A 23641-nucleotide genomic window follows, 5' to 3' on the forward strand; every position below is an offset into this window, starting at 1 on the left:
TTTACCATTAATGAAGATACCTTGTCACTTAAAGACAGTAATTATAACTTTACATTTAATTAAAGTCACTAAGCCACATGTATAAGTAAGCTATGATAGAGTTTGAGGATTGAGTGAACACAGTGTCAACATTTTGAATTATCACTGGGCTTACTGTCATAGCTCTACAACTCCCAGTGTCTGAATTTAGAATAAGCAGGGTCTTACATAATGCCGTACTTCGAGCTTGTGAATTTCCAAATAGAAATTTGTGATCATAAACCTTTACACTCAAGTTAAAAATCTCCTAAAGTGGCTGTTGTACATTTTAGTGGAAAGAATTCTAGGCTGAAAAATCATGAGAATGTTTCTAGCTCTAGACCTGTCAATAATTACTTTTGAGTGAATCACTCAGACCATCTTGGCCTGGAATTTTTTCATCTGTACATTGAGAGGGTTAAACTGATTACTCTGGCCCCCCTCAGCTTGAAAAGAAATAGAATATTGAAGTCTCAGTTCACCACCATTGTTGGCTAGTAGTGTAGTCTGAAACTCATTGCAGCATCTTTTGTTTAAAGCATTTGTCCATCAGTTTTGTCATAACGGGAGTTTGGACTTCTCCCCCTCCCTTTCCTACTTCATTGATTAGATTTTAAAACAACATACTGTATTTTACATTTTTGCAAGAAAGCCTTCTCAACAAAACAGCACTAGTATCAAATTTCATTGTGTTGGAAGAAAAGGGATATAGTGCTTTGGCACCCGGGCACTCCCTTCCCTTTCATATCCAGGAGGTTCTGTAATCAGTGGTACCCTCAACTAACAGGAGACTATACTAAATTTATTCTGAAATGTCTGTGATTTGATACTTAAGATTAATCATACTGATAACTTTTCTATTATTTCATTTTCTGTGTTGTCCTTTTCTAACCCTGGTAGCCTTCAAACTTTTTGACTGGCCTGCTTTCCCCTTCTCCTCTCTGTAGTGTTGTCTCAGCTTGGCTCTGCCGAGAACAGACCTGAGCAAAGCCTTCCTCAGCAGAGATTCCAGCTCTCCTCTGCCTTTCAACAGCAGCAGCAACAGATACAAGTAATCCAGCAACTTCACTCTGATTACATTTTTAAAGATACTCTGCTCCAAAAGTACTTCAGCATACCTTACTCTAGTTTTATTTTACTGTCTTTTAAGACTATACAATAGTAGGTAAATAATTTAGCAAATTTTACTTAAAAGTCTGACATTTTAGCCAGTCAACTTGGAGCACTGAACATATTTTGTACATTTAAGCCATACTCTTCCTAATTTAAAATCTTTCATGAAGTGCTGGTGGCACATTAACATACATTTTGTAGTTTCCAGTATTTTTTGAAACAGAGACAGTTGTAAATGCCAATGGTTAACTTTTTGATAATGTACTGCAGAGAAAGGCAAGTATAGCAGTGTTCCTATTAGTAAATGTCCTGTTTTAGAAAAATGTTATTCCATGATTGTAGGAAGTCTGCATATTATAGTTGACTATCTTTGGTATGCAGGGTGGTTTTATATTGCTATGAACTATCATACAACAAAATAGTAACTGAAGTTGCTGAGTTACTATAGACTGGCAGGGCAAAGTAACAAATATTTTTGAAGTTTACCAAGAACCCATTTTTAAAGCCCTCAGCAGCAGGCTTCTGTGCCACTGGTGCTGTTTGACTGTGCATTGTCTCAGTGTGATATAGTCCCTTTTTGTTATCTTGGTGCTTTCTCCCTTTCAGTTTTGTTGTTTTCATCTCTCAGGAAAAGCACCTTTCCATACTTGCCTACATTTAACATAACTTGACTTTTTTTTCCCCTCCCTTTTGCAGCAGTTGCGATTCTTGCAGCATCAAATGGCTATGGCAGCAGCAGCAGCACAAACAGCTCAGCTACATCGTCATCGGCATACAGGCAGCCAGTCAAAAAGTAAAATGAAGAGAGGCACGCCAACCACTCCAAAATTCTGAGTCTTGCTTTTCTTTTTTTTTTTCTCTTTTTTAAAAGCATAAGAGCATTGAATCAAAGGATTCTGAGTTTCTACTTCATTTTTTGGTTTTGTTTTTTTAAATGTGTCAGTATTTTACATTGCTAGATGTACAAACTTTATACAAAAGCACAACCCTATGATTTTTAATTAAAAACAGGGAAATGGTTTAACGAACCATTAGGGTTGGTTTGCCTAAGTCATTGCTTTTTAAAAATGGTTTCACTGTACATACTACATCTGGAAGTGACCTAAGAAATACTAGAAACATCTTTCTGAAGAATGTAGTTTGATATTTATTTAGTATAAAAGGTTTGTGCACAGTGTAACAAATACAGTTTTTACAAATCCGTTTTGAAAATGTGGTGGTTTATTTGGGTTTCATACTCTTAATTACTTCATCCATCAGTTTTTTTACTTCTTTGTGTCTGGTAACTGCTCGACTCATACAGTCCTGAAGTTTAGCTCCAGTCAGCCCACTTCCACCTGAAAAATTATTGTGACAACACTTTAAAATGTCTGTTATTTTACTTGTTTAAAAAAAAAAATCAACATCAAGTTATAATACAAAATATTCAATAATGTAAGCCAGTGAGACTCTTTCAAGATTTGCAAATTCTGTTTTAACAAGCCCTGCAAGTGATTCTGATGCATACCATAAGTTTAAGAACCACTGGCAGACAATATAAAAAAAGTGAGGAATTTGAGATAACAAAGAAACTGCAGTAAACAGTAAAACCTCTCACATTCCATTTGGCCCTCCCTAATACAAAGAAGCTCACTAAGTTTTTATTTTACATGTTTAGGGTTAAAATGGAAGGAACATGCCTGGTTTGTGAAGACAACATAGCTTGCCTTCCTCATCCATTACTACTGTTAAGGTTCCAGTTGCCAGATGTTCCTCCTCTCCAGTAGGGTCAACTATGAGCAGAGTGCTATTTAAAATACAAGAAAAATATAAATTATTAATCCATGGAACAGTACTGATGTCAGATTTAAGCCCTAGGACAGAACTGGTGGGAAACCAGAAAAGTTAATAGCAACCTAACATTCTACTACTTGTAAGAATCTTTACCTTTCAAATTTATGAATATATTAAAGAAGGTAGCCTAAGGTAAATCTTCTTTTTTTCTTTTTTTTTTTATTTTTTTATTTTATTTATTTGAGAGAGCGAGAATGAGATAGAGCATGAGAGGGGGGAGGGTCAGAGGGAGAAGCAGACTCCCTGCCGAGCAGGGAGCCCGATGCGGGACTCGATCCCGGGACTCCAGGATCATGACCTGAGCCGAAGGCAGTCGCCTAACCAACTGAGCCACCCAGGCGCCCCTAAGGTAAATCTTCTGTGAAATAATTAACATTACACAGGAATAAGAAAACCAAGAAACAGAACACAAAATTCATCATCCAAATCAGGATGGTTTTGAAAGTATGAGGCTTAGCTAATAATTCTGCAGGGACAACAGTTATACACCTAGGTGTCCAGGGCAAACTAGGATGTACGGTCACTGTGGGCATTTCCTGAAAAGTTAGAAAGCTGAGTAACAATCCATTACCTTAATTACATAATTTTTTTATACATCTGATTAACTTACTCATCAAATACAGCAAAGGAAGTTGCAACTGGATGAGTTCTAATATTCAAATAACTTTTCTTCTTTAAATTAACTTCTGCTAAACCAGTTTCTTCATTTATAGTAACTTCTGGCAGCTGTACTAGAAAAAGGCAAATATGTGAAGTCAGTCACTGTAACAAATACAGGTTTCTATGCTTTATTAATTCACTTTTCCCTCTTTAAATTGTTTAGAAGTATTTTTTTTTTTAATTAGGACCAATAATTGGGGCGCCTGGGTGGCTCAGTCGGTTAAGCGGCTGCCTTCAGCTCAGGTCATGATCCCAGGGTCCTGGGATCGAGTCCCACGTCCGGCTCCCTGCTCAGCAGAGAGCCTGCTTCTCCCTCTCCCTCTGCCTGCCACTCTGCCTACTTGTGCTCTCTGTCAAATAAATAAATAAAATATTTTTTAAAAAATAAATATAAAAATTAGGATAATTAAGGTAAATTTAGTGGAAATAAACTTTTTAAATTTAGAAACTGATGAATGATCACTTAATATTAACAAAAACCTTTAAAAAGTTTGATAAAGTTTAACAAAACGGAGTATTCTGACAGAAGGAATGGTGCCTTTCATTAAGGTTGCTTACCATTTTTTAAAGCTGCTAACAAGGCAAATGTACAAGCATCCAAGATGTTCCCATCATAGTCAAGGCAAATGATATCACAGTACAGAACCCAAGAAAGCTAAAACAGAATTTACACAAAGTGTAAATTAAAGGCCTTCTGGTGGGTAGAGCATGGTATTTGTTTCATCTCACAAACCACAGAATCCTTGGTTAGACAAGCATGATGATCTTCAAGGCTCAAAAACTTAAAAAAAACTCTACAAAGTATATAACCAACAAAGTAGACAGGTTTGGTTTAAAAAAAAAAAAGCTGGCTTTTAACTACCAAGCTGACAAGTGACATCTAGATTTCCATTGAGAGCTACAGATATAGAAGGAATTTGCATTCTTGCTAAGTTAGCAGATGAAAGAAATGCTTTTGGAAGTCCTAAATGAAGTGCAAAACATACTTTCCCACAGAAACCTTAATATATGAAATGGCTAGGCTTTATAATGCTAATAAATCTGTATATAATCGAATAAGAAAAGCCTCTAGGTCCTAGTCAACTTAGTTCTAAATTTTAGACTTAAAATGTATAGTGTCGATTTACCCTAAACACATCAGCTGATCAGATACTAATCTATATGGAATAAACAACTGACTGAATTATTTGTTGGAAACAGGAAAAAAGTTACCTCAGCTTAAAAAGTAGCTCCCAATTAGGTAATAAAATAAATTACTCAAAACTTTTTTTTATGAAATACACGGTTTATTTAGATAGTTACAGAGTAAGCTAGATTTTTTAAAAAATAAATTCCATCTTAAGACATTCATATTTAAGGCCACTGGTTTATTTTAACTTCCCTGTTCTCTTCCCCTAAAAAACAATTCAGAATTAATAAAACCTCATAGTTTCTTTATTCATCTTACCTTTCCTGTAGAAATGCATAAGTCCTCTTTCTGAATTATCTGTGAACTTAATAATAAAGCACAATAAATTAAATGTCAAAAACTATCTGAAAATGAATGATAGATGTTATCAGGATGATCTTACTTCTCAATGACATCTGCAATGAACTGGCTAGCCACTTGGGCCTCTTCTCCAGGAGGTCCAGACCGAAATCTCGATGAACACAGAGGTGGTAGATCCACATTAGGAACTGAAAGAAACACTCTGCAGCTATGAACTAAACTTCACATCTGGTTTATGGAAGTTTTATTCTCAATCCACTGCAAAGGTGACTGTAGCCATAGATAGGATTTGCCAAGTGGAAAGCATTGTAATACACCAATTTTTTCTGGTCTTTGTAATACTCAGGCTTAGATAAAATCTATTTCCAACTTTTTTTTTTTTTCCACACAAATACCAAAAATATAAAAAGCATCTATTAAGGAAGGCTTCAATCCCCAAATCCTTCAGAAAAAAATAAGATTTCTTCCAATATACCTCAATCTGTAACAGCAGATAGCCTTTGTACTCATACCCAACTGATTTTTTAAAATTTAAAAAAAAACTTTTTTTTTAAATGTTGGTACCTACCATACAGAAATTTTTAAAATGTTGGTACCTACCATAAAGAAAAGATGGTCCAAGGCAAGAAGAAAATTGCATAGTGGTATAAATGAATATTTATGGAAACAAAAGTCTGTGATTACAACCCTTTCCTAAGAGATTCTGTTTTCTTGGTTGATGACATCTGAATGCATAAACAACTGATCAAAGCTGAAAATGTTACAAAATTCTCTTTATCTTGTTTATTAGGCTATCTTCTAACTAAACTTTTCAGGAATCTGCTTCATTCCAATATATTTCTGAATCTTTACATTTTCTTCAATTCAGCTACTAGGTCTGGACTACAATATTATCATTAAATGTGTTATTAAAGTATTTGTATTAAAATTTAAAAAACCATTTAACTTACCAACATATCCTTTATCAGGGGCATCTGTGGGTGGTGCTGCAAATTCCTAGAGAAGCAAACAAATGTTTCAAAGAAGCTATTTGATAATTGTGAAGACAGCTTAGCAATCAGTTATAGAAACCTGCAGCAAAGACCATCTTAGCCATCTACTGTGCTTATTAGGGTAGGGAGTCCTACTGGGCTATAAGGACACTGGCACAAATCCTCATATTAGGTCTGCAAGGTTAAAAAGGCAGCATAGCTTAGTTGCCTACATTCTAGTGCTACTAACCAAAATTATATGGGGCTCTTTTAAAAAATATAGTAATTGGTTTTCTTCCTCTCATTTAGTAGCAAAGAATCTGAATTTAAACCCAAGGTGATCCTTACACAGCCAGACTTAGGAAGTGATAAAGTGGTAAGAGCAAAAGCCTGGGACTCACTGACCTGGTTTGAATGTCAGACCCACACTTTTTGTCTGAAGGACTTTAGTCAAATCATAGAACCTCTTACCATTCAACTTTCTCATCTGCAAAATGAGAACTTAGTATGACCTACTTTTAAGGGATTCTTAATGAGGGTCAAATGAGATACTGTTAATGTCCCCAGCATAAAAGGTGGCACAATTAAGTGCTCAGATCATATTGTCAGATATCACCCCAGCTTTATCACCCTGAGGAAGAATCTCAACTTAGGTTACTTTAAGTAATTCACAGTGCAACATAGTGAAAACACAAGCTTTGGAGTCAAAGTTATATCTAAGTTCTAGTTATGTTCCTGGACAAGTTACTGAACCTCATGTAAAACAGAAGACAGAAATTATACTTCAACTGATTGTTCTCATGATTAAACTGGTAATTCTGTAATAAAGCATCTAATTTAAGGTGCCTGGAACATAAAAGGTACTCAGTAAACAATGGCTCTTATTCCCTCAAGCTTTTCTCGGGAGCAGTCTTAATTTTCTACATTATTTGCACAGATTAAATGCTATCACTGGATAAAAGGATGTCACCAAAAATCTCAATAACAACCAAATTCTTAAAAAATTAAAGGTAGTAAGGATTTTTAAAATGGTTTCATTTCAGCCCATTTGATGCATGTTCATAAATTAAGAGTCACTGGACTTGGGTCATTTTAGGAAATGAAGGATACTAAAAAACTGACACGTGACGGCCTGATCAACAGAAATATAGGTGTAAATTACAATCTAAGAACATGAAGCTAATTTGGTAATTCGAATCTCAGTAACATATTAAACCTACCGCCTTAATTCCACAAATTACTGTAGTATTTCCCAGCTTCACTAAAGCGGAACCATCTGCAGTAGTAATTGAACCTGAAAAGATAATAAAATGAAAAAGTCCATGGAAAGTTTTCATTTTCTACATAAAATTTTATGTTGCTATATATCTCAGTTGCTTATGAAAATTTATTCCTAGCTCAAGTCTTTTTTAAATGATGTAACTATTTTAAAATTAGTGTTTTAGGAATTATTCACCTATTCTTGAATTTGAATCATTTGCATTCGGTCACAGAACTGTCCTACAGAAAAAAATCTCTTGACACAAAATCACTGGATTCCCTTAGGTATGGTAGAATTTGGCTCAAATATTGTTTAAATGGCTCAGGCTAAAACTCAAGAATGTCATACAGGTTAAACTGGAAAATTTTGTGTTTGCAACAGAAAGTTTAGTAAGTGTAAGATATAAGAAAACCATGTCTTGGAGATTTTGAAGGAAGAAAGGGAGGAAAACACTTTACAGTTACTTTAACATTTAAAAAGAAGAACATGACAATCGAAACAATAGTGAGTTTAAAAAACATCGCAAATAAAATACATGAAAAAACGAGAAAGTCTGAAGCAACTTCAGCATTCTATTTTAGAACTCAAAACATCCTTACCTATGTTGACAGTTGTGGTTCTGAATTCACCAAGTTCTCTTCCATCAGGACGGCAGTTCTCTTTCTAAATAAATTTACATGAAAGTAAATTACATCTACATTTATATTTTACACACACCAGGGAAAACACATTAAACCTCGTTAATTCATATAATTTGAAAAGCACATGATACTGTTACCAAAAGGTACAACCTGTACATAACCACCTTTACTCACCAAAAATCTCCTGTAATACTCCAGAGGTTCCACAGTTCTGAAACATGTTAAAAATATATCTGAGGTAAGTTAATGAATCTTAACATAAATCCAAAAACTGGCAAAGATCTTAGGAGTGTGATGATGCAGCATAAATCTCCCCAATTTGAAACTAAGTTTCTTTCATGAATTCTGAAAGTTTATGTTGCCACATATAACTACTAAAAAGAGGTACTCTTGCAGCAATAATCACACTCAACTGCTGTCCTTAAATCTACCTTAAACAATTGCAGGTTGGAGCCCAAAGCCTTGGGGCATCTTTAAAAGAATTAATCCAGTTGCTAAAATAATAATGTCACTTTCGCTCTGAAGCAGGGATTCTTAAAATGAAAAAATTACATCTTTATTTTCACTATCCTGTAACTGAAATTTAGCATATTCTTCAATTATGATTGTAGGCAATAAACCTTTATAAAATATTAGTACCTGCAACTTTAACAACCACAGAGATTAAATATTTCCGTTTTTACTTTATAGTTGTCGAAGCTTACGTGAAGACTCGTACTCGTTACCTTGGAATTCCAGGAGTTTTAACAGTTACAGACTCCCCACTAGAGTTTAAGAATGTTGTTCAAAGAGCACGTATATATCACTGTATCAAGAACTCGGCGTTTATACAAAAAGATAACTGCGTCAATACAATTGTTTTCCTTTGAAATCTTATGTATTTTATCCATTTAAAAACTTGACTCTGAGAACAAAAATCTACAGGCTTCACCAGAGTGGCACAAAAAAGGCTTAAGTAAAACCTTCCGAAGAAGGCACAATCCTTTTAGAAATAAATCACGGAGGAGAGGAAGCACAAGGTGGCCTGGGGTGCTGATACAACACTTTTTAAAAAGATTACAACGGTGTCCCCTGGGGCCTCACGTCCACTACACCAGGCCACAGGCGCTTTGCCGCGGGTACTGAACTCTGTACACAGTCCCTTCCATCTCCCCTCTCACTGCGGAGAAAAAGCCCCCTTTCCTTTCACTCCGACCACCTCCAGGTCCTTCCGCCCGTCGCCTGCTTCCACGAGGGAAAGAAATGGGAATCTGGCAGGGTGGCCTCCAGGTGAGAAATATCCCAGCGAAGGGTTAAAGGAAGCCTCCAACCACCAGAGTACAAACACGAGCCCGCCCGCCGCCAACACTCACTTGAACCCGGCCGCCATCTTCCCGCCCGCGCGCGTGCGCCTCACGGGCCGCGCGCTTACGCCGCCTCCAAACTTTCGACAGGGACGCCCGCGCCCTCTTCCCGCTGCTTCAGACACAAAAGGCTGGGCGCGGGGGGGCTGGTTCCCGGCCCACCTTTGCTCCGAGTGTCTCTAGCCCCGCACGCGTCTAGGCTTCTTTGCCTTGGGTGCGTTTTGACGAATCTGCTATTGGGAAAGAGAGTGTGTCTCTTGAGAAACAGTCTGGTAGTTCAGGAGTTTAAGAGAAAACCGACCTTATTGCCAAGAATTGAGTATTGAGTATGGAGCATTATTCCAAAGTTTCCGCGTCCTTTTCCCGCCTCCACCTTAGGCTGGGCCCTGGGCTTGCCTCCTCCCAAGTAAAGGACTCCCTGCTCAGTCACTGGAGAATTACGTAAACTTTCTGTGTGTTCATTATCCGCACCAGGTTACACTTTGCAGGCCCCCGGAGCGGGCTCCAAAGGAGCCGCTTGTGTTGTAGGCTGTGTTGTGGCTCAAGGCCTCCCCACCTTCCTCCTAGATAGGGTTGCCAGACAGAATACAGGACATCCAATTAAATTTGAATGTCAGATAAACAAAGTAATTGTTTTTCCCTATGAGTATACGCCAAATAGTACATGTTATTAGTTGTTACCAGGGGTTGGGGGCAGCGAAGAATGTTTTAGAAATAGATAATGGTGATGGATGCAGAAAAATGTGAATATAATTAGTACCCCTGCACTGTACATTTAAAATGGTTAAAATGGTAAATTTTATGTTGTATCACAGTTTTTAAAAACTCGTGTAATATACCAAAACCTTTTAAATGGGTGGGTTGTATGGTGTGTGAATTCTATTTTAACAAGGCTGTCAAAAAACTGTCTACTGCTTACCTGAAGTTCAAATTAAGTGGACATTCTGTATTTTTACTTGCTGATTCTGTCAACCCTACAGTGGAACGCAACGCCTTGCCGCGAGGGGGCGGTGTGGGCGGCGGGCGCCAGGCCGGCGCTGCCCCTCTGCCGGCGGGAGGCGGGGCTGCGCGGCCGCGCTTCCGCGTGCGTGTAGGTGCTGGGTAGGGCGGGCGGCGACCTGGGCATGGAGGATGAGTTGGCTCCTGCTGCAGCTGGCGGTGCTCGGCGTGGCGCTGGCGGCCGCAGCCCTGATTCTGGTGAGGAGAGGGATGGGGGACCGACGCGGGCCTGGGCTCCCTGCGGTCTTGGAGATTCGGCCGCCACGCATCCTTCCCTCTGCACAGCCCACTCTTCGACGTATCCCTTCTCCCAAGCCTTGACCCCAGGATTTCCTCTCCTAGAATTTCACACCCCCTTTCTTCCCTTTATTTTTATTTCGGAGCTTTACCTCCCTCCGTGCCCAGACCCTTGTACTTTTGTTCACTGTGGGACGTGCTCACCCAGTCTCTACTCGTCCCATGGTCCCCGGACCTCTGTCCACCCGCCCTGTCAGTCCCGGCTTCCTGTCAGTCTCCGGCTCCCTGTCAGTCTCCAAGACTTCCTCCCGGAAGGAGGAAGCAGCCTATGCAGCTCCACCCGGGAAGGTCTTGAGCCCTCAGGATGTGTGTGCTCCCCAGACTCATCCTTTTCCTGATGTGGTTAAGCAGATAGAAGGTGGTGACAGAGCATTGACGAGAACCATCTGTTACAGATCGGAATAAATCAGTGGATCCAGAAGATCAGTAGCGACACAGTAAGACCAAGACACACAGGCCTAGTGTTACCATATGTCGGAGTCGTTACGTCCCAAAATTAAACATCCTATATTCGCTGCCTCTAAAGGAGTTAGTACAATAGAATTCAAACTCGGATTTTCTTTGCCATTACTCTGGAAATAGAAACATTGTAAACACTTGCTGATCCATTAGTAATAGACAGTTTGCCAAGTGAGCTTTCTCCCATATAATTTGGAAATAACCTGCCATCCAGTTCGTACATGGAGAGGTTTCAGCTTCCTCGACACCCAGATGGGCCACCTAGATAGCACTGCTAGGAAGGCCATTATTCCATCTTGCCAGGTTTGCAAACTCACAGTGTAGAAGCAATTTAATAGAGAAAAACCAGTGTGTCCTGACTTCTTCAGTGATTTGTATCTGGGTGAGAAAGGGGTTTTTTCAGGTTTTTGAGCAAGTCAGGTTGTTGGTGGGGCAGAATTTTGACAGAATCCTAGATTGAATCTGCTTGTTAAATCTCTGTTGCACAGAGTTAAATGGATGCATTATGAGGGTGTACTGCAAGTATTTGATCCCACTAGCTTGAAGTGATTATAAGAGCTACCATTCATAGAGGACTTATAATATGCTGGGTGTTGTATTCAGTGTTTAACAGGGGTTATCTTGTGTATCTTTAAAACAATGCTGACATAAATGTTATCATCATTAGCTTCATTTGATGAAGAGGCTGAGATTGGAGAGTATGTATGTACATATGAAAATTATATTATGTATATTAAGTATATTATGTATAAAAATGTCACACAGCTAGTGGACCTTCATTTGTTTAAAATGCCAGAGCAGGAAATCATTATTAAAAAGAAAAAAAAACCTAGTTTCATATATATCCACTTTCCATACATACTCTTCCTCACCCCACTTCCTTTCTGAATTATTTTGAAGCAAATCCAAGATCTAACACTTTATCTGTAAACCCTCAACATTTATCTTTAAAGACACCCCTTTTTATATGTAACCATAATAAAGTTGTAATGGATTCTTAAAAAATTTTAACCATTATTCAATGATTTCAAACATCCCGTCAGTTCAGATGCCTCATGTATGTTTTAGTATAGTCATTTGTTCGATTAAGCATTCACACACACTTAGCACTGTGTTGATGTCTCAAGTATCTTAATCTGTAACAATTTGTCCGTTTTTTTGTTTTCTTTTTTTCCCTTGTCTTTAATAAGTGGTCATTTGTCCTGTAGAATTTCTCACACTCTGGATTTTATTGATTGCATCCCCTTGGTAACTTTTAACACCTTACTCTGTCCCCTGAATTTCCTATAAACTGGTAGTAACATTTAGAGACTTAATCAAATGCATGTTTGAATTTTTTAATCAAAAAAAAGTATGTGACTGATGCTGAATACTTCCTCTTATATCATATCGGAAGGCTTGTAGTATCTGATTTTCTCTGGTGTTAAGATGGATCCAGGGATTCAGGAATTTTGTTAGCCTGACTCACCAATTGTATAGTTTGTCAACCTAAATCCATATTTCTCTGGGGGTTGCAAAGTGCAGATTCTAATTGTATCATTCCTTTTTCATGTATTACCTAGAATTCTGTAATGAAAAAAATTTCATTCTCAGCTATTCAATTACTCTGAAATATCTTTCATATATAAAAGGTAAGTTTTATAAAAGGCAAGTTTTCAAAATAATGAGATGATTCTCTGGCATCTTACAAAGAGCACTGATTCCTTTCAGTAGGAAACTGAATTTAGAAATCACAATATCTGGACACTGGGGTGCAGAATAGGAACTCTTTTTTTTTTTTTTTAAAGATTTTATTTATTTATTTGAGACAGAGAGAATGAGATACAGAGAGCATGAGAGGGAGGAGGGTCAGAGGGAGAAGCAGACTCCCCGCCGAGCAGGGAGCCCGATGCGGGACCCGATCCTGGGACTCCAGGATCACGACCTGAGCCGAAGGCAGTCGCTTAACCAACTGAGCCACCCAGGCGCCCCAGAATAGGAACTCTTAACCACTAGTCAGGATACTGCCTCCATGCTCCTACTAATCAAAGCAAATTCAATTTCAGTATGTACCCGATGGAATATTATAAATGGTCACCACATTAAAAATTAGTAGCATTCCAAAAATTTGTGAATTGACTATTTTAAAAGCAGAAAGTGTACCACTAGAAACAATATTACCAAGAATGGTTATTTCCAAAGCTAGTTCCCAAATAAATATGGAAGGGGGCTATCTAATGTTAGTAGTGAATGGTGCCAGAGCTTACAAGTTTGATACTTTACTTCAAAAAATAATGTATTCTGAATTCAAATCTGGGATAAGTGTCAAGAATATTCTTTTTTTTTTTTTTTTTAAAGATTTTATTTATTTGACAGAGAGAGACACAGCGAGAGAGGGAACACAAGCAGGGGGAGTGGGAGAGGGAGAAGCAGACTTCCCGCAGAGCAGGGAGCCCGATGTGGGGCTTGATCCCAGGACCCTGGGATCATGACCTGAGCCAAAGGCAGACGCTTAACGACTGAGCCACCCAGGCGCCCAGTGTCAAGAATATTCTTAAGCATTACTGGTCCCTACTATGGGGATAGAGGGGTCTTCCCTTCATACCCTGGGTCAGTCTGGTCCTAGATGGGAGGTCCGCCCTCACTCCATACATTCCACCTGTACTGTGAACTTATTCTCTGTCACATATAGGCTCCAAGTAGGAATGGGACCTCACAGTGTGTTTGCCAGGGATTGGGGGTTCAGGGCATCTTAGAGTGGATTGTACTTCTGTAGTGACTATTCCCTATTAGATCTAGGATGACAGAGGCCTGAGGATGACAGGTGGGAAGAGATAGGGAGCCTCCTAAGGCATTAGTTCCTTACCAATGGAAGAAAGGACAATAATGAGTTCCTAAGTAAGGGATTTGAATTTTGGTGTCACCTCCAGACCACTGTTAATGGACTAAAAACTGAGAGTAAATATTCCACCAAAAAAAAAAAAAAACAAAACCACAGAAATGATGTATTCTTATGTAACAAATCTTAAAAAAAAAGTGAACATAGCATAATTTCTTGTTAACATCCTGCTTTTAGATTTCCTTTGTTGCATTTATAACTGCTACGAAAATGCCACACCTCCATCAACATGAAGAAGAGAGGTTCTTCTTAAATGCCAGAGGACAGAAGGAAACATTGCCCAGCATCTGGGACTCACCTACCAAACGGCTCTCTGTTGTCGTGCCTTCATACAATGAAGAAAAACGGTGTAAGCCCGATTTCATTTTTTGGGTAAGGGGTCACTGGGAAGAAAAGGAAATTTAAAGTATGGACTTTACTGTCTTTGCCAGAACGTTAATAGATGTGGGCTATGGTGAGTGCATAGTTCATAAGAGGGGAAATTGTAGTTCATAAGAGGGGAAACAAATACTAGCTGTAAAGGATAGGGTCAGCATCATGAAGTCATAGGCCTGAAGTGTTCTAGAGAAGCAATAAGCCAGATGTGAACAGAAAACAGACCTTCCAGATGGGAAAGGCCACTGAAGGAGAAGTCCCAGAGGGACCTGTTAGACCATTCAGACTTCCATATGTAAACTGCATGCTTGGGGCCTTGGCAAGTTGTTTTCAAAAGCAATTTTTCATACATTTTTTTTTTTTTCTTTAAGTGCCTGTAATGATGGATGAAGCTCTGGGCTATCTAGAGGAGAGACAGGTATCGTGTTTTCTCTTTCAATACGATGTCTCTAATTAAAACTAGACTAGATCACCAACTTGTAGATTGCAGGCTAGATCCTCTCTGAGAGGCAGTGCCAGCCAAGCCTGGGTCATCAAGGTCACCGGGCCTCCCATGCTCAGCTTGCTGCCTGCTGTCAGGTGTTAGCAAGCAAGCCCAGCCCGTGGTTCCCTGCCTCCAGAAGCAGGTGGGTGAACCCAGAACAAACAGAAAGCTGAAATTTCTTATGGACCCTCCCGCCCACTTTTTATCTTCTTGCCTGGTGATGTATTTAAAATTGAATATGTCTGCAGACTTTGTGTGGTCACACGATGCTCTCTTTACTTTGGTGACTTTTTATTTATTTTTTTTTAAAGATTTTATTTATTTGAGACAGAGAGAGAGCATGAGAGGAGAGAGGGTCAGAGGGAGAAGCAGACTCCCCACTGAGCAGGGAGCCAGATGTGGGACTCGATCCAGGGACTCCGGGATCATGACCTGAGCCGAAGGCAGTCGCTTAACCAACTGAGCCACCCAGGCGCCCATTTGTGACTTTTTAAAAAGATGTTTATTTGAAAAATATTTAAAATGAGAGTGAAATGATTCTTGTTTTTCTTTATTATTCAGAGGAGTTCCCCTCATTTATTTTCTCTTTCCCCGCATGAGGAGAAGAAAAGTAATATGTGTCCTTGTTTTATATCTAATCAGCTGCTATTGGAATCTTCTTGGAGAGTTTAAGGAAACAAATGAGCTTTGTGGCTGGTTCTTTTTTTTTTTTTTTTTAAGAAAATTCCTTGTTTTGATTTACTTTGGTTTTAGGCTTTACATGTAAAAGGAAGATAGAAGATTCATTAAAAGAGAGGGGGCCACATTCAAAACTTGAGTTTAAAGAAAAGAGGGAGAAAGGGACACCAGGCTGGCTCAGTCAGTGGAGCATGTGACTCTTAATCTTGGATTTCTGAGTTCAAGCTCCATGTTGGATGTAGAGATTACTTAAAAATAAAATCTTTAAAAAAGAAAAAGTAAAAGAGGGAGGGAATGGAGCCTTTATTACATATGAGGCTTCTATCTCTTCTATGATGTGTGTTAACCACATGGATGAGAAAACAGGCCAGAAGATCATAAGGCTAAGAAATAGTGTAGCCAGGTTAGAATTACATGTTCTAACCTCCAACCTCACGGACTTTTTTCTCATACACGTTTGTAGCGTCTCCCAGAAGTGCTTAGCACCACAAGTACCTGGCTGCTCCCACCGATTTGGTGGGGGGTTGGGGGGAGGTGACGACACACTCACGGATGTTCAGTTCGTGTTTGCCTTCTGCTCCTGTCCAGCATCTTTCCTCCTTTTGGTTCTTGGCCTTTTTATTTTATGTGGTTTGTACACTTATTCATATTCATGTTTATACGTATCACACTAAAACAATTGTTATTTAAACTCCTTGCAATTTTATCAGAATTCTTGATGACATTTATGTCAAATTGTGGTATTTCATTTTTGTTTCTTGCAGAAGCAAGATCCTACATTCGCTTATGAGGTGATAGTGGTTGATGATGGCAGCAAAGACCAGACTTCAAAGGTAAGTGAACTTGCTTTTAGGATTGCCAGTAGGTAGAAAAAATAGAGTACTTTAGCAGATGTAAAGTCTTATTTCCACTCCTCAGAGATTGCCAGAGCTGTGCCAGCACACTCTATTGTTACAGCGTGGGTAGTCAGAAAGGCAGAGGGATTTCACCTATGGAAAGCTGGAAAATATACCTGCTGTTCCACCACTCCATAAGACCAGGGAAGCTCTGAAGATCACCAAGTCGGGAGAAAACATGCACAATTCACCATGGCCACTGGGAGCCTTCTTTGCCTACCAATATATGATTCCTTTTTCCTAAGCACAATTTTTTTTCTTTATGCTCCACCTTGCCTTACAATTTCTAAAGCAGTCATGCAAATAGAAAGATGCCTTCATATCTGGCACTGGGTATCAGATATGTCCTTTGTCATACCTCCATCTAGATTTACCCATGGGATGTAACAAGTGTCTTAAGAGTATGGTCCCCTCCCAGTCCTGCATTCTTAGACCTATAGCTACTGAGCTGCTAGAAAAAATAAAAGCTGGTCTGCCAGGAGTGAGAATAACTTCACACTCCCTATGGAAATGAGGGTCAAAGGAGAGAGTATTGGGGCGCCTGGCTGGTCAGTCAGTAGAGCATGAGACCCTTGATCTTGGAATTGTGAGTTCAAGGCCCATGTTGGTCATGGAGCCCTACTTAAAAAGGGGGTGGGGGGCGCCTGGATGGCTCAGGTGGTTAAGCATCTAACTCCTGATCTCAGCTCAGGTCTTGCTCTCAGCGACGTGAGTTCAAGCCCCGCATTGGGCTCTACACTGGGCATGGAGCCTATATAAAAAATAAAATAAAATAAAAAATAAAAAAGAGAGAAAGAGGATGCTGTTGATGAAGAGAGATAAGATAGAAAAGCTGTGTGGAAAAGCAAAGGGTTCTTACTTTCCTTAACTTCTCTTTCCTTTACTTCTCTTACCACAGTGGATTGATGCCTAATCGAGTGATGAAAAGACATACACAGCAAATACAGATCACCGTTTCATGGCTTTGATTATAAATCAAAAAGTAATGGCAAGAGCACTTGGGTGGCTCTGCGGGTTAAGCGTTCAACTCTTGGTTTCAGCTCAGATCATGATCTCAGGGTTGTGAGATCAAGCCCCACATCGGGATACACACTCAGTGGGGAGTTTGCGTCCCCTCTCCCTGACTCACACACACTCTCTCTCTCAAAATAAATAATCTTTAAAAAAAAAAAAAAAAAAGTAATGGCAGTTGAGTGGAAAGATTTGGGGGAACATGGTCCAGGATATGAACAACAACTCTGGGTAGTAAGATCAGTTGCTGACAAGTAAACAAGTCGTTAAGCAGTACAAGGGGGGTGGCAATCACAAGTGTGTACCAGTCGATCAGTGCATCAATTTTATTTTCTCTAGCAGCTCATTAGCATAAATAAAGGAGGCAGAATAAGAAAGAGCCGCTGCCTGTTCTGGTGGTACCTCTGCAGGAAAGCAAATTGTGACTTCAACCTAGTAGGTCATTACTGGTTCTTGGCACCAGGAATTCAACAACTCTGGGCCACTAAAATGTACAGTGAGTATAATCTAGTCACAAGAAGAAAGCAACTGGAATAGCAGTATTTAAGCCAAACTCAGAAACGCAGCTTATGTCACTGTCTTGGAATCCAAGTTAATATTATTCTGACTTTTATATAATTTGACAGGTAGCTTTTAAATACTGCCAGAACTACGGAAGTGACAAGGTACGAGTGATAACGCTGGTGAAGAATCGTGGGAAAGGCGGAGCTATTAGGATGGTAATACATAGTTTCAACATTTGTATCTAAAATATAAACATTTTTTTAATGACTTCTTTTGCAGACTATAGTACATTTGCATTTTATAGCTAGCTAGTTGAATACCACCATTTCAAGATAGTGGTAAATTAGTTTTAGTAAGAACTTAATACAATTTTGTATATATAATGTGATCAAATCTTAAAAATCATGCCATATCTATAACATATTGGGTAATTCAGGAGACTGTGCTTATCTTAATCAAAGTTTAAAATGTTACCATTCTAAGTAATGGCAGTCCGGGCCTTGTTGAACACGGTGTCATCAGAAACCCTGCCTCCTAAGTTTGCACTCCCTCTTCCTCATGCTCACAAGGTGACTCCTGGAGCACTAGCCATTACACCCACATTCCGGACAGGAAGGAAAAGGGCAAAGGCAGAAGATATATGCTGGCTGGTTTGCCCCCTTTAGGGAGCTTTCCCAGAAGCTGCACCCAGTGACTTACTTAATGCTCATTAGCCAGAACAGTGTCACAAGGAAAGCTGAGAAATGTTTCTTCTAACATGTTCATTTCTGACCTAATCAGAGATCCATTAGTAAAAAAGAAGGAAAGAATAGATATTGAGTAGGTAACTAGCAATTTCAGGCACGTGTCAAGCAGACTTGACAAAGGAGATGTCACCAAAGCCAAGCCTCCCACAGTGATGAACGCTGGCTTCCACTTGGTTATTCCACTTGATTGGTTATTTTGAGTAAATTAACCACTTCAGCATAATTATCACATTTAATCCTCCTCATGTTGTCTCATGAGTTAGGTCCTATTATTTCAATTAGGTAGATGAGGGAAGTGATGCATAGGTAGGTAAAGTAACTTGCTCAAGGTCACATAGTTACTAATAGATAGAATGAAGATTTATTAGGTTAGTACCCTGAAATCCACACTCTTAACCTAACCTCTCTGATAGTGTGTGGGAAAAGTTGAGAGAAGAGCATGCCAGTCAGCAAAGTAAGAAGACAGAAGTCAGAACTCTTAGAATATGTACTGGGAGCAGTGAGTTTGCTCTGAATGGGTCATAGGATATGCAAAAAGGAGAGAAAAGAAAATAGGTGGGGCATGATATATCATGGTGGCCTTTAAATCTATCCATCCACTTATTTATTCAGCCAACACTGGAGTGCCTACTACATGCCTAGTACCTCATTAGAGATACTGAGATGCAGGTCAACCAGGGGCGCCTGGGTGGCTCAGTCAGTTGAGTGCCCAACTCTTGGTTTTAGCTCAGGTTGTGATCTCATGGGTCTGGGATTGAGACCCATGTCAAGCCCTGCATGGGGGCTCCAAACTCAGCGGGGAGTCTATTTGAAGATCGCCACTCCCTCTGCCCCTCTCCCGACTTGAGTGTGCATGCTCTCTCTCTCTCTCAAATAAATAATTAAAAAAAAAAAAACATTGTATCGTTAAGGATATCGTTTAGTAGTGTTGTAAACACTGTAATAGAAGTATATGCAAAATGCTGGCTTCGCCTTCCATCTGGGGGAGCAGCAGCAAAGACTTCCCAGAGGAGGTAAATTCTGCACTGAATCTTCAAGGAGGACTAGGAATTATCCAGGCACAAGTTGGGGCAGGGAGCTTGCAGAAGAGGGACATGACCAAAGATATGAAAGAAAGTGTCACAGTAAGGAGCTGCTAGTGGTGCCTTGGGTTGACTTTATAGGGATGAGGTCAGAGGGGGAGATGGGTTCAGACCCTGAACTTTTAGGCTAGGGACATTCTGACTCTGACCTCAGACAGAGTGACAGTGGCCAGCACGGTAATGTAAGCAAGGTGCAAGGAATTGTTACCTGGATCATGATGGTGACACAGCAGCCAAAGAGGAGAGGACAAATGGGGGGGGGGGGGTGTTAAAAATGAGGTAGAATTGTATCAGGTGATCGGGGAGAGGAATAATTTAACTTTGGCCTTGGGTGACTGAGAGGAGGAGGATGTCATTTATAGGAGGCATGAAACACTGGTGGAGGAGCTGGTTTAAAAGACAGTATCATTAATTGAGTTTGAGCCATATTAAGTTTGAGATACCAAGTAGTGGTGTCCAGAAGAGCGTGGTAGAGTGTGAGTGAGTACTTCACATGCATCAGATGATAGCTGAACCTGTTAAGGTGACAAGGAAGAAGGTATAGAGAAAAAGGACAACCGGAAACCAAGCCTCGGGGAAACGAAGCATGTAAGGATGAGCCATCGGAGCAGTGAGAGGGGATAGGGTGGGATTGAATGGAAAAGAATGGGAGGCGCCAACATAGGCTGCTTTTTCAACAAGTTGGGCAGTGAAGTGAAGGCCATCGTTGGTACAGTGGAGAGTAGCAGTCATTAAAGAACCTCCTTTAAAAATAATAAAGTGGGGGAGGGTATGTGCTATGGTGAACACTGTGAACTGTGCAAGACTGTTGAGTCACAGATCTGTACCTCTGAAACAAATAATGCAATATATGTTAAGAAAAAAAAAGAAGAAGATAGCAGGAGGGGAAGAATGAAGTGGGGGAAATCGGAGGGGGAGACGAACCATGAGAGACGATGGACTCTGAAAAACAAACTGAGGGTTCTAGAGGGGAGGGGGGTGGGAGGATGGGTTAGCCTGGTGATGGGTATTAAAGAGGGCACATTTTGCATGGAGCACTGGGTGTTATGCACAAACAATGAATCATGGAACACTACATCAAAAACTAATGATGTAATGTATGGTGATTAACATAACAATTAAAAATTTTTAAAAAATAATAAAGTGGCTTAAACAAGATTGAAAGCCAAAGGCATTTTTCCATAATGCTAAATAATTACCCCAGTTCGCTTTTAACGTCTATCTTTGAAATAATCCTTTGGTTCTTTTTGGGGGGGGGGTGGCTTTTTGTCTAGATGTTAAATAAAATATTTTTATTCTGCTTTTTTTTTTTTAAAGATTTTATTTATTTAATCATGAGAGATAGAGAGAGAGAGGCAGAGAGAGAAGCAGGCTCCCACGGAGCAGGGAGCCCCATGTGGGACTCGATCCCAGAACCCTGGGATCATGACCTGAGCCGAAGGCAGACACTCAACCATCTGAGCCACCCAGGTGCCCTTTATTCTGCTTTTTCACCTGTATTCTAATGGATATGATTTTTTTTTAATTATAGAAATTAGTTAGTGGGTTTATCCTGTAGAATAAATGATCAAAATTTTGTCTACATTTCTCTTATCTATATTCATACTGTTAAGTGATATCACAGGCTATATTCTCCTATATCAAACCATACATATATTTATACTTAAGAAACAATGAATTCACTCAAATGGACCATGAATTAAAAGTTTTTATTTCCATGTGGAATATACACTCAGTCATATTCACAAAAAACCAATCAATTCAATATTGAGAGGCATAATTTTGCTAAGTGTCAGATCCCTCAAATAACATAAAATAGTATTTGGATATATCTACATTTCCCAAAATTTAGTGATATTGCATATTTCTTTATTCAGTAATTAATTTAAACTAATTTAGATTCCAGGGGCACCTGGAATAAGGTTGGTTAAGCGTCTGCCTTCACCTCAGGTCATGATCTCATGGTCCTGGGATCAAGCCCCACGTCTGGCTGCCTGATCAGCGGGGAGTCTGTTTCTCCCTCTGCCCCTCCCCCCTACTCATGCTTGCTCTCTCTCTCTCAAATAAATAAAATCTTTAAAAAAAAAAAACTTTAGATTCCATAATAAAGAATACTAAAGACCTGTCATCTTAGGATGTGTTTCACAGCAAGTTTATATATATTACATTTGTTCAATCCACCCATAAATATGCTCTTCATATGCTGCCCTAAAATAGCCCGGATACATATACAATACATATATAACATATATGATAGCTATTTTACTTTTTTTGTTTTTATTGATGTAGGACATCTTTTTTTGGTCCAAATCTATTTTCTTACCATATTTTATAAGGTATTAGTGGTATGATCTCACAGTTTTGTTTTTTCTTTTTTTTTTTTAAAGATTTTATTTATTTATTTGAGAGAGAGAGAATGAGAGAGAGCACATGAGAGGGGGGAGGGTCGGAGGGAGAAGCAGACTCCCTGCCGAGCAGGGAGCCCGATGTGGGACTCGATCCCGGGACTCCAGGATCGACCTGAGCCGAAGGCAGTCGCTTAACCAACTGAGCCACCCAGGTGCCCACAAAGTTTTTAAAACCATTAAATAGGCATTAGATACGTTTGGAAGGATCTTATCAATGTAATGTGTTTTCAGGGAACTTTGGCCTCCTGCCATTTCACACCTAATATTAGATATTAGACTATCTAATATTAGCTATTTTAAGTAAGGCAAACAAACTGACATGTCATTGAATTTAACCTTAATTTTAAGCAACTTTCTTTTAATTAAAATGTTTAAATACAGGGTATATTCAGTTCTCGAGGAGAAAAGATCCTGATGGCAGATGCTGATGGAGCCACAAAGTTTCCAGATGTTGAGAAATTAGAAAAGGGACTGAATGATCTACAGCCTTGGCCCGTGAGTATAAGAATATAGCTTAAATGATCTTCAATCAAGAAAACAGGTAGTCTAAAGTAACGTTAAAATGGAATTTACATATAAATTAAAAAATTGGTGCTTCTACATTGGGGAGGGTATGTGCTATGGTGAGCGCTGTGAATTGTGTAAGACGGATGAATCACAGACCTGTACCTCTGAAACAAGTAATACATTGTATGTAAAAAAAAGAAAGAAAGAAAGAAAAGAAAATGATCTCTGAAGGCATTCAGAGATCATTTTTAATTTAAGTATTGAAATGACAAAGGCCTTAAGAAGTCCATGGCCACTCGGTTCATGAAATCTTAAATATAAAAGCCTATTAACACTAAAAAAAAAAAAAAAAATGGTGCTTCTTCTGGTGTGAAATTCCTGTATACAGCTCCACAGAAAAGCTAATCATTTTATTATAAACATTACCGATGGCCTGAGATTTACTTGATAGTTATTTATTTAATATTTTAGCCATGTCTCTTGATTTTCAATCACCACTACCAGAGTTTTAATATTTATTATATATTCAGCTAAGGCTTTTATTTAAGAGCATAGACTGAGCCTCCCAAGTAAAGATGTGAAACGAAACTGGATCACAGAACGCTTGTTTCTGATGAAACAAACCCAAGCAGCAACTGCTCAGAAAAGATTATGTGCAACTTCATGCCATAAATTTCAAAAAGTGGAGATTGACTTTCACTCAGCATAATGCATTTGAGATTCATCCATATTACTGTCTTTATCAATAGTTTTTTCCTTTTAATTGCTAAGTGATATTCCATTGTATGGCAGTATGACTGTTTATTTATCCATGCAACTGTTGAAGGACATTTGGGTTGTTTCCAGCATTTGGCAATTATGAAAAAAACCAGTATCAACATTTCGTTTAAAAAAGAAAGAAAAGGGCGCCTGGGTGGCTCAGTTGGTTAAGCGACTGCCTTCGGCTCAGGTCATGATCCTGGAGTCCCTGGATCGAGTCCCGCATCGG

The 23641-nt window shown here is 39.2% G+C and overlaps 3 protein-coding genes across 6 annotated transcripts in view; 2 read left to right on the forward strand and 1 right to left on the reverse strand.

Moving 5' to 3' along the window:
- The window catches only part of SUPT20H (SPT20 homolog, SAGA complex component), a 40078-nt gene extending 38074 nt beyond the window's left edge, over positions 1-2004 (forward strand). For 2 of the 3 annotated variants that reach the window (XM_044913568.1, XM_044913567.1), the window contains one exon: positions 1828-2004. In XM_044913568.1, coding sequence (XP_044769503.1) covers positions 1828-1928 — 101 coding nt within the window. In that variant the 3' untranslated portion in view covers positions 1929-2004. Of the gene's footprint in view, positions 1-965; positions 1070-1827 lie in introns of all 3 variants that reach the window. The other variant, XM_021678346.2, reaches the window with a different exon arrangement.
- On the reverse strand, positions 2004-9443 carry EXOSC8 (exosome component 8). The gene is made up of 11 exons (XM_021678349.2): positions 9339-9443; positions 8161-8197; positions 7945-8008; positions 7305-7378; positions 6064-6109; positions 5196-5301; positions 5072-5117; positions 4183-4279; positions 3575-3695; positions 2811-2917; positions 2004-2468 (listed from the first exon to the last, which is right to left on the reverse strand). Exons 1-11 carry the CDS (start codon positions 9353-9355, stop codon positions 2353-2355), a joined length of 831 nt encoding a protein of 276 aa, XP_021534024.1. The 5' UTR covers positions 9356-9443; the 3' UTR covers positions 2004-2352.
- A 960-nt stretch (positions 9444-10403) lies between these two features.
- Positions 10404-23641, forward strand: part of ALG5 (ALG5 dolichyl-phosphate beta-glucosyltransferase) — a 43656-nt gene continuing 30418 nt past the window's right edge. The window contains exons 1-6 of one of the 2 annotated variants that reach the window (XM_021678300.1): positions 10404-10526; positions 14140-14311; positions 14709-14755; positions 16264-16332; positions 18033-18125; positions 22528-22641. In XM_021678300.1, coding sequence (XP_021533975.1) covers positions 10461-10526; positions 14140-14311; positions 14709-14755; positions 16264-16332; positions 18033-18125; positions 22528-22641 — 561 coding nt within the window. In that variant the 5' untranslated portion in view covers positions 10404-10460. The remainder of the gene's footprint in view (positions 10527-14139; positions 14312-14708; positions 14756-16263; positions 16333-18032; positions 18126-22527; positions 22642-23641) is intronic. The other variant, XM_044913194.1, reaches the window with a different exon arrangement.

Source organism: Neomonachus schauinslandi, chromosome 3 (assembly GCF_002201575.2).
Source record: "Neomonachus schauinslandi chromosome 3, ASM220157v2, whole genome shotgun sequence".
Lineage (NCBI taxonomy): Eukaryota > Metazoa > Chordata > Mammalia > Carnivora > Phocidae > Neomonachus > Neomonachus schauinslandi.

Bases quoted from the DNA above. Each gene is read 5' to 3' on its own strand.
- EXOSC8 (XM_021678349.2), bottom strand. The intron at 7,379-7,944 runs GTAAGGATGTTT...TTATCTTTTCAG, and splicing joins AACCACAACTGTCAACATAG to GTTCAATTACTACTGCAGAT. The intron at 6,110-7,304 runs GTAGGTTTAATA...TTGCTTCTCTAG, and splicing joins TAATTTGTGGAATTAAGGCG to GAATTTGCAGCACCACCCAC.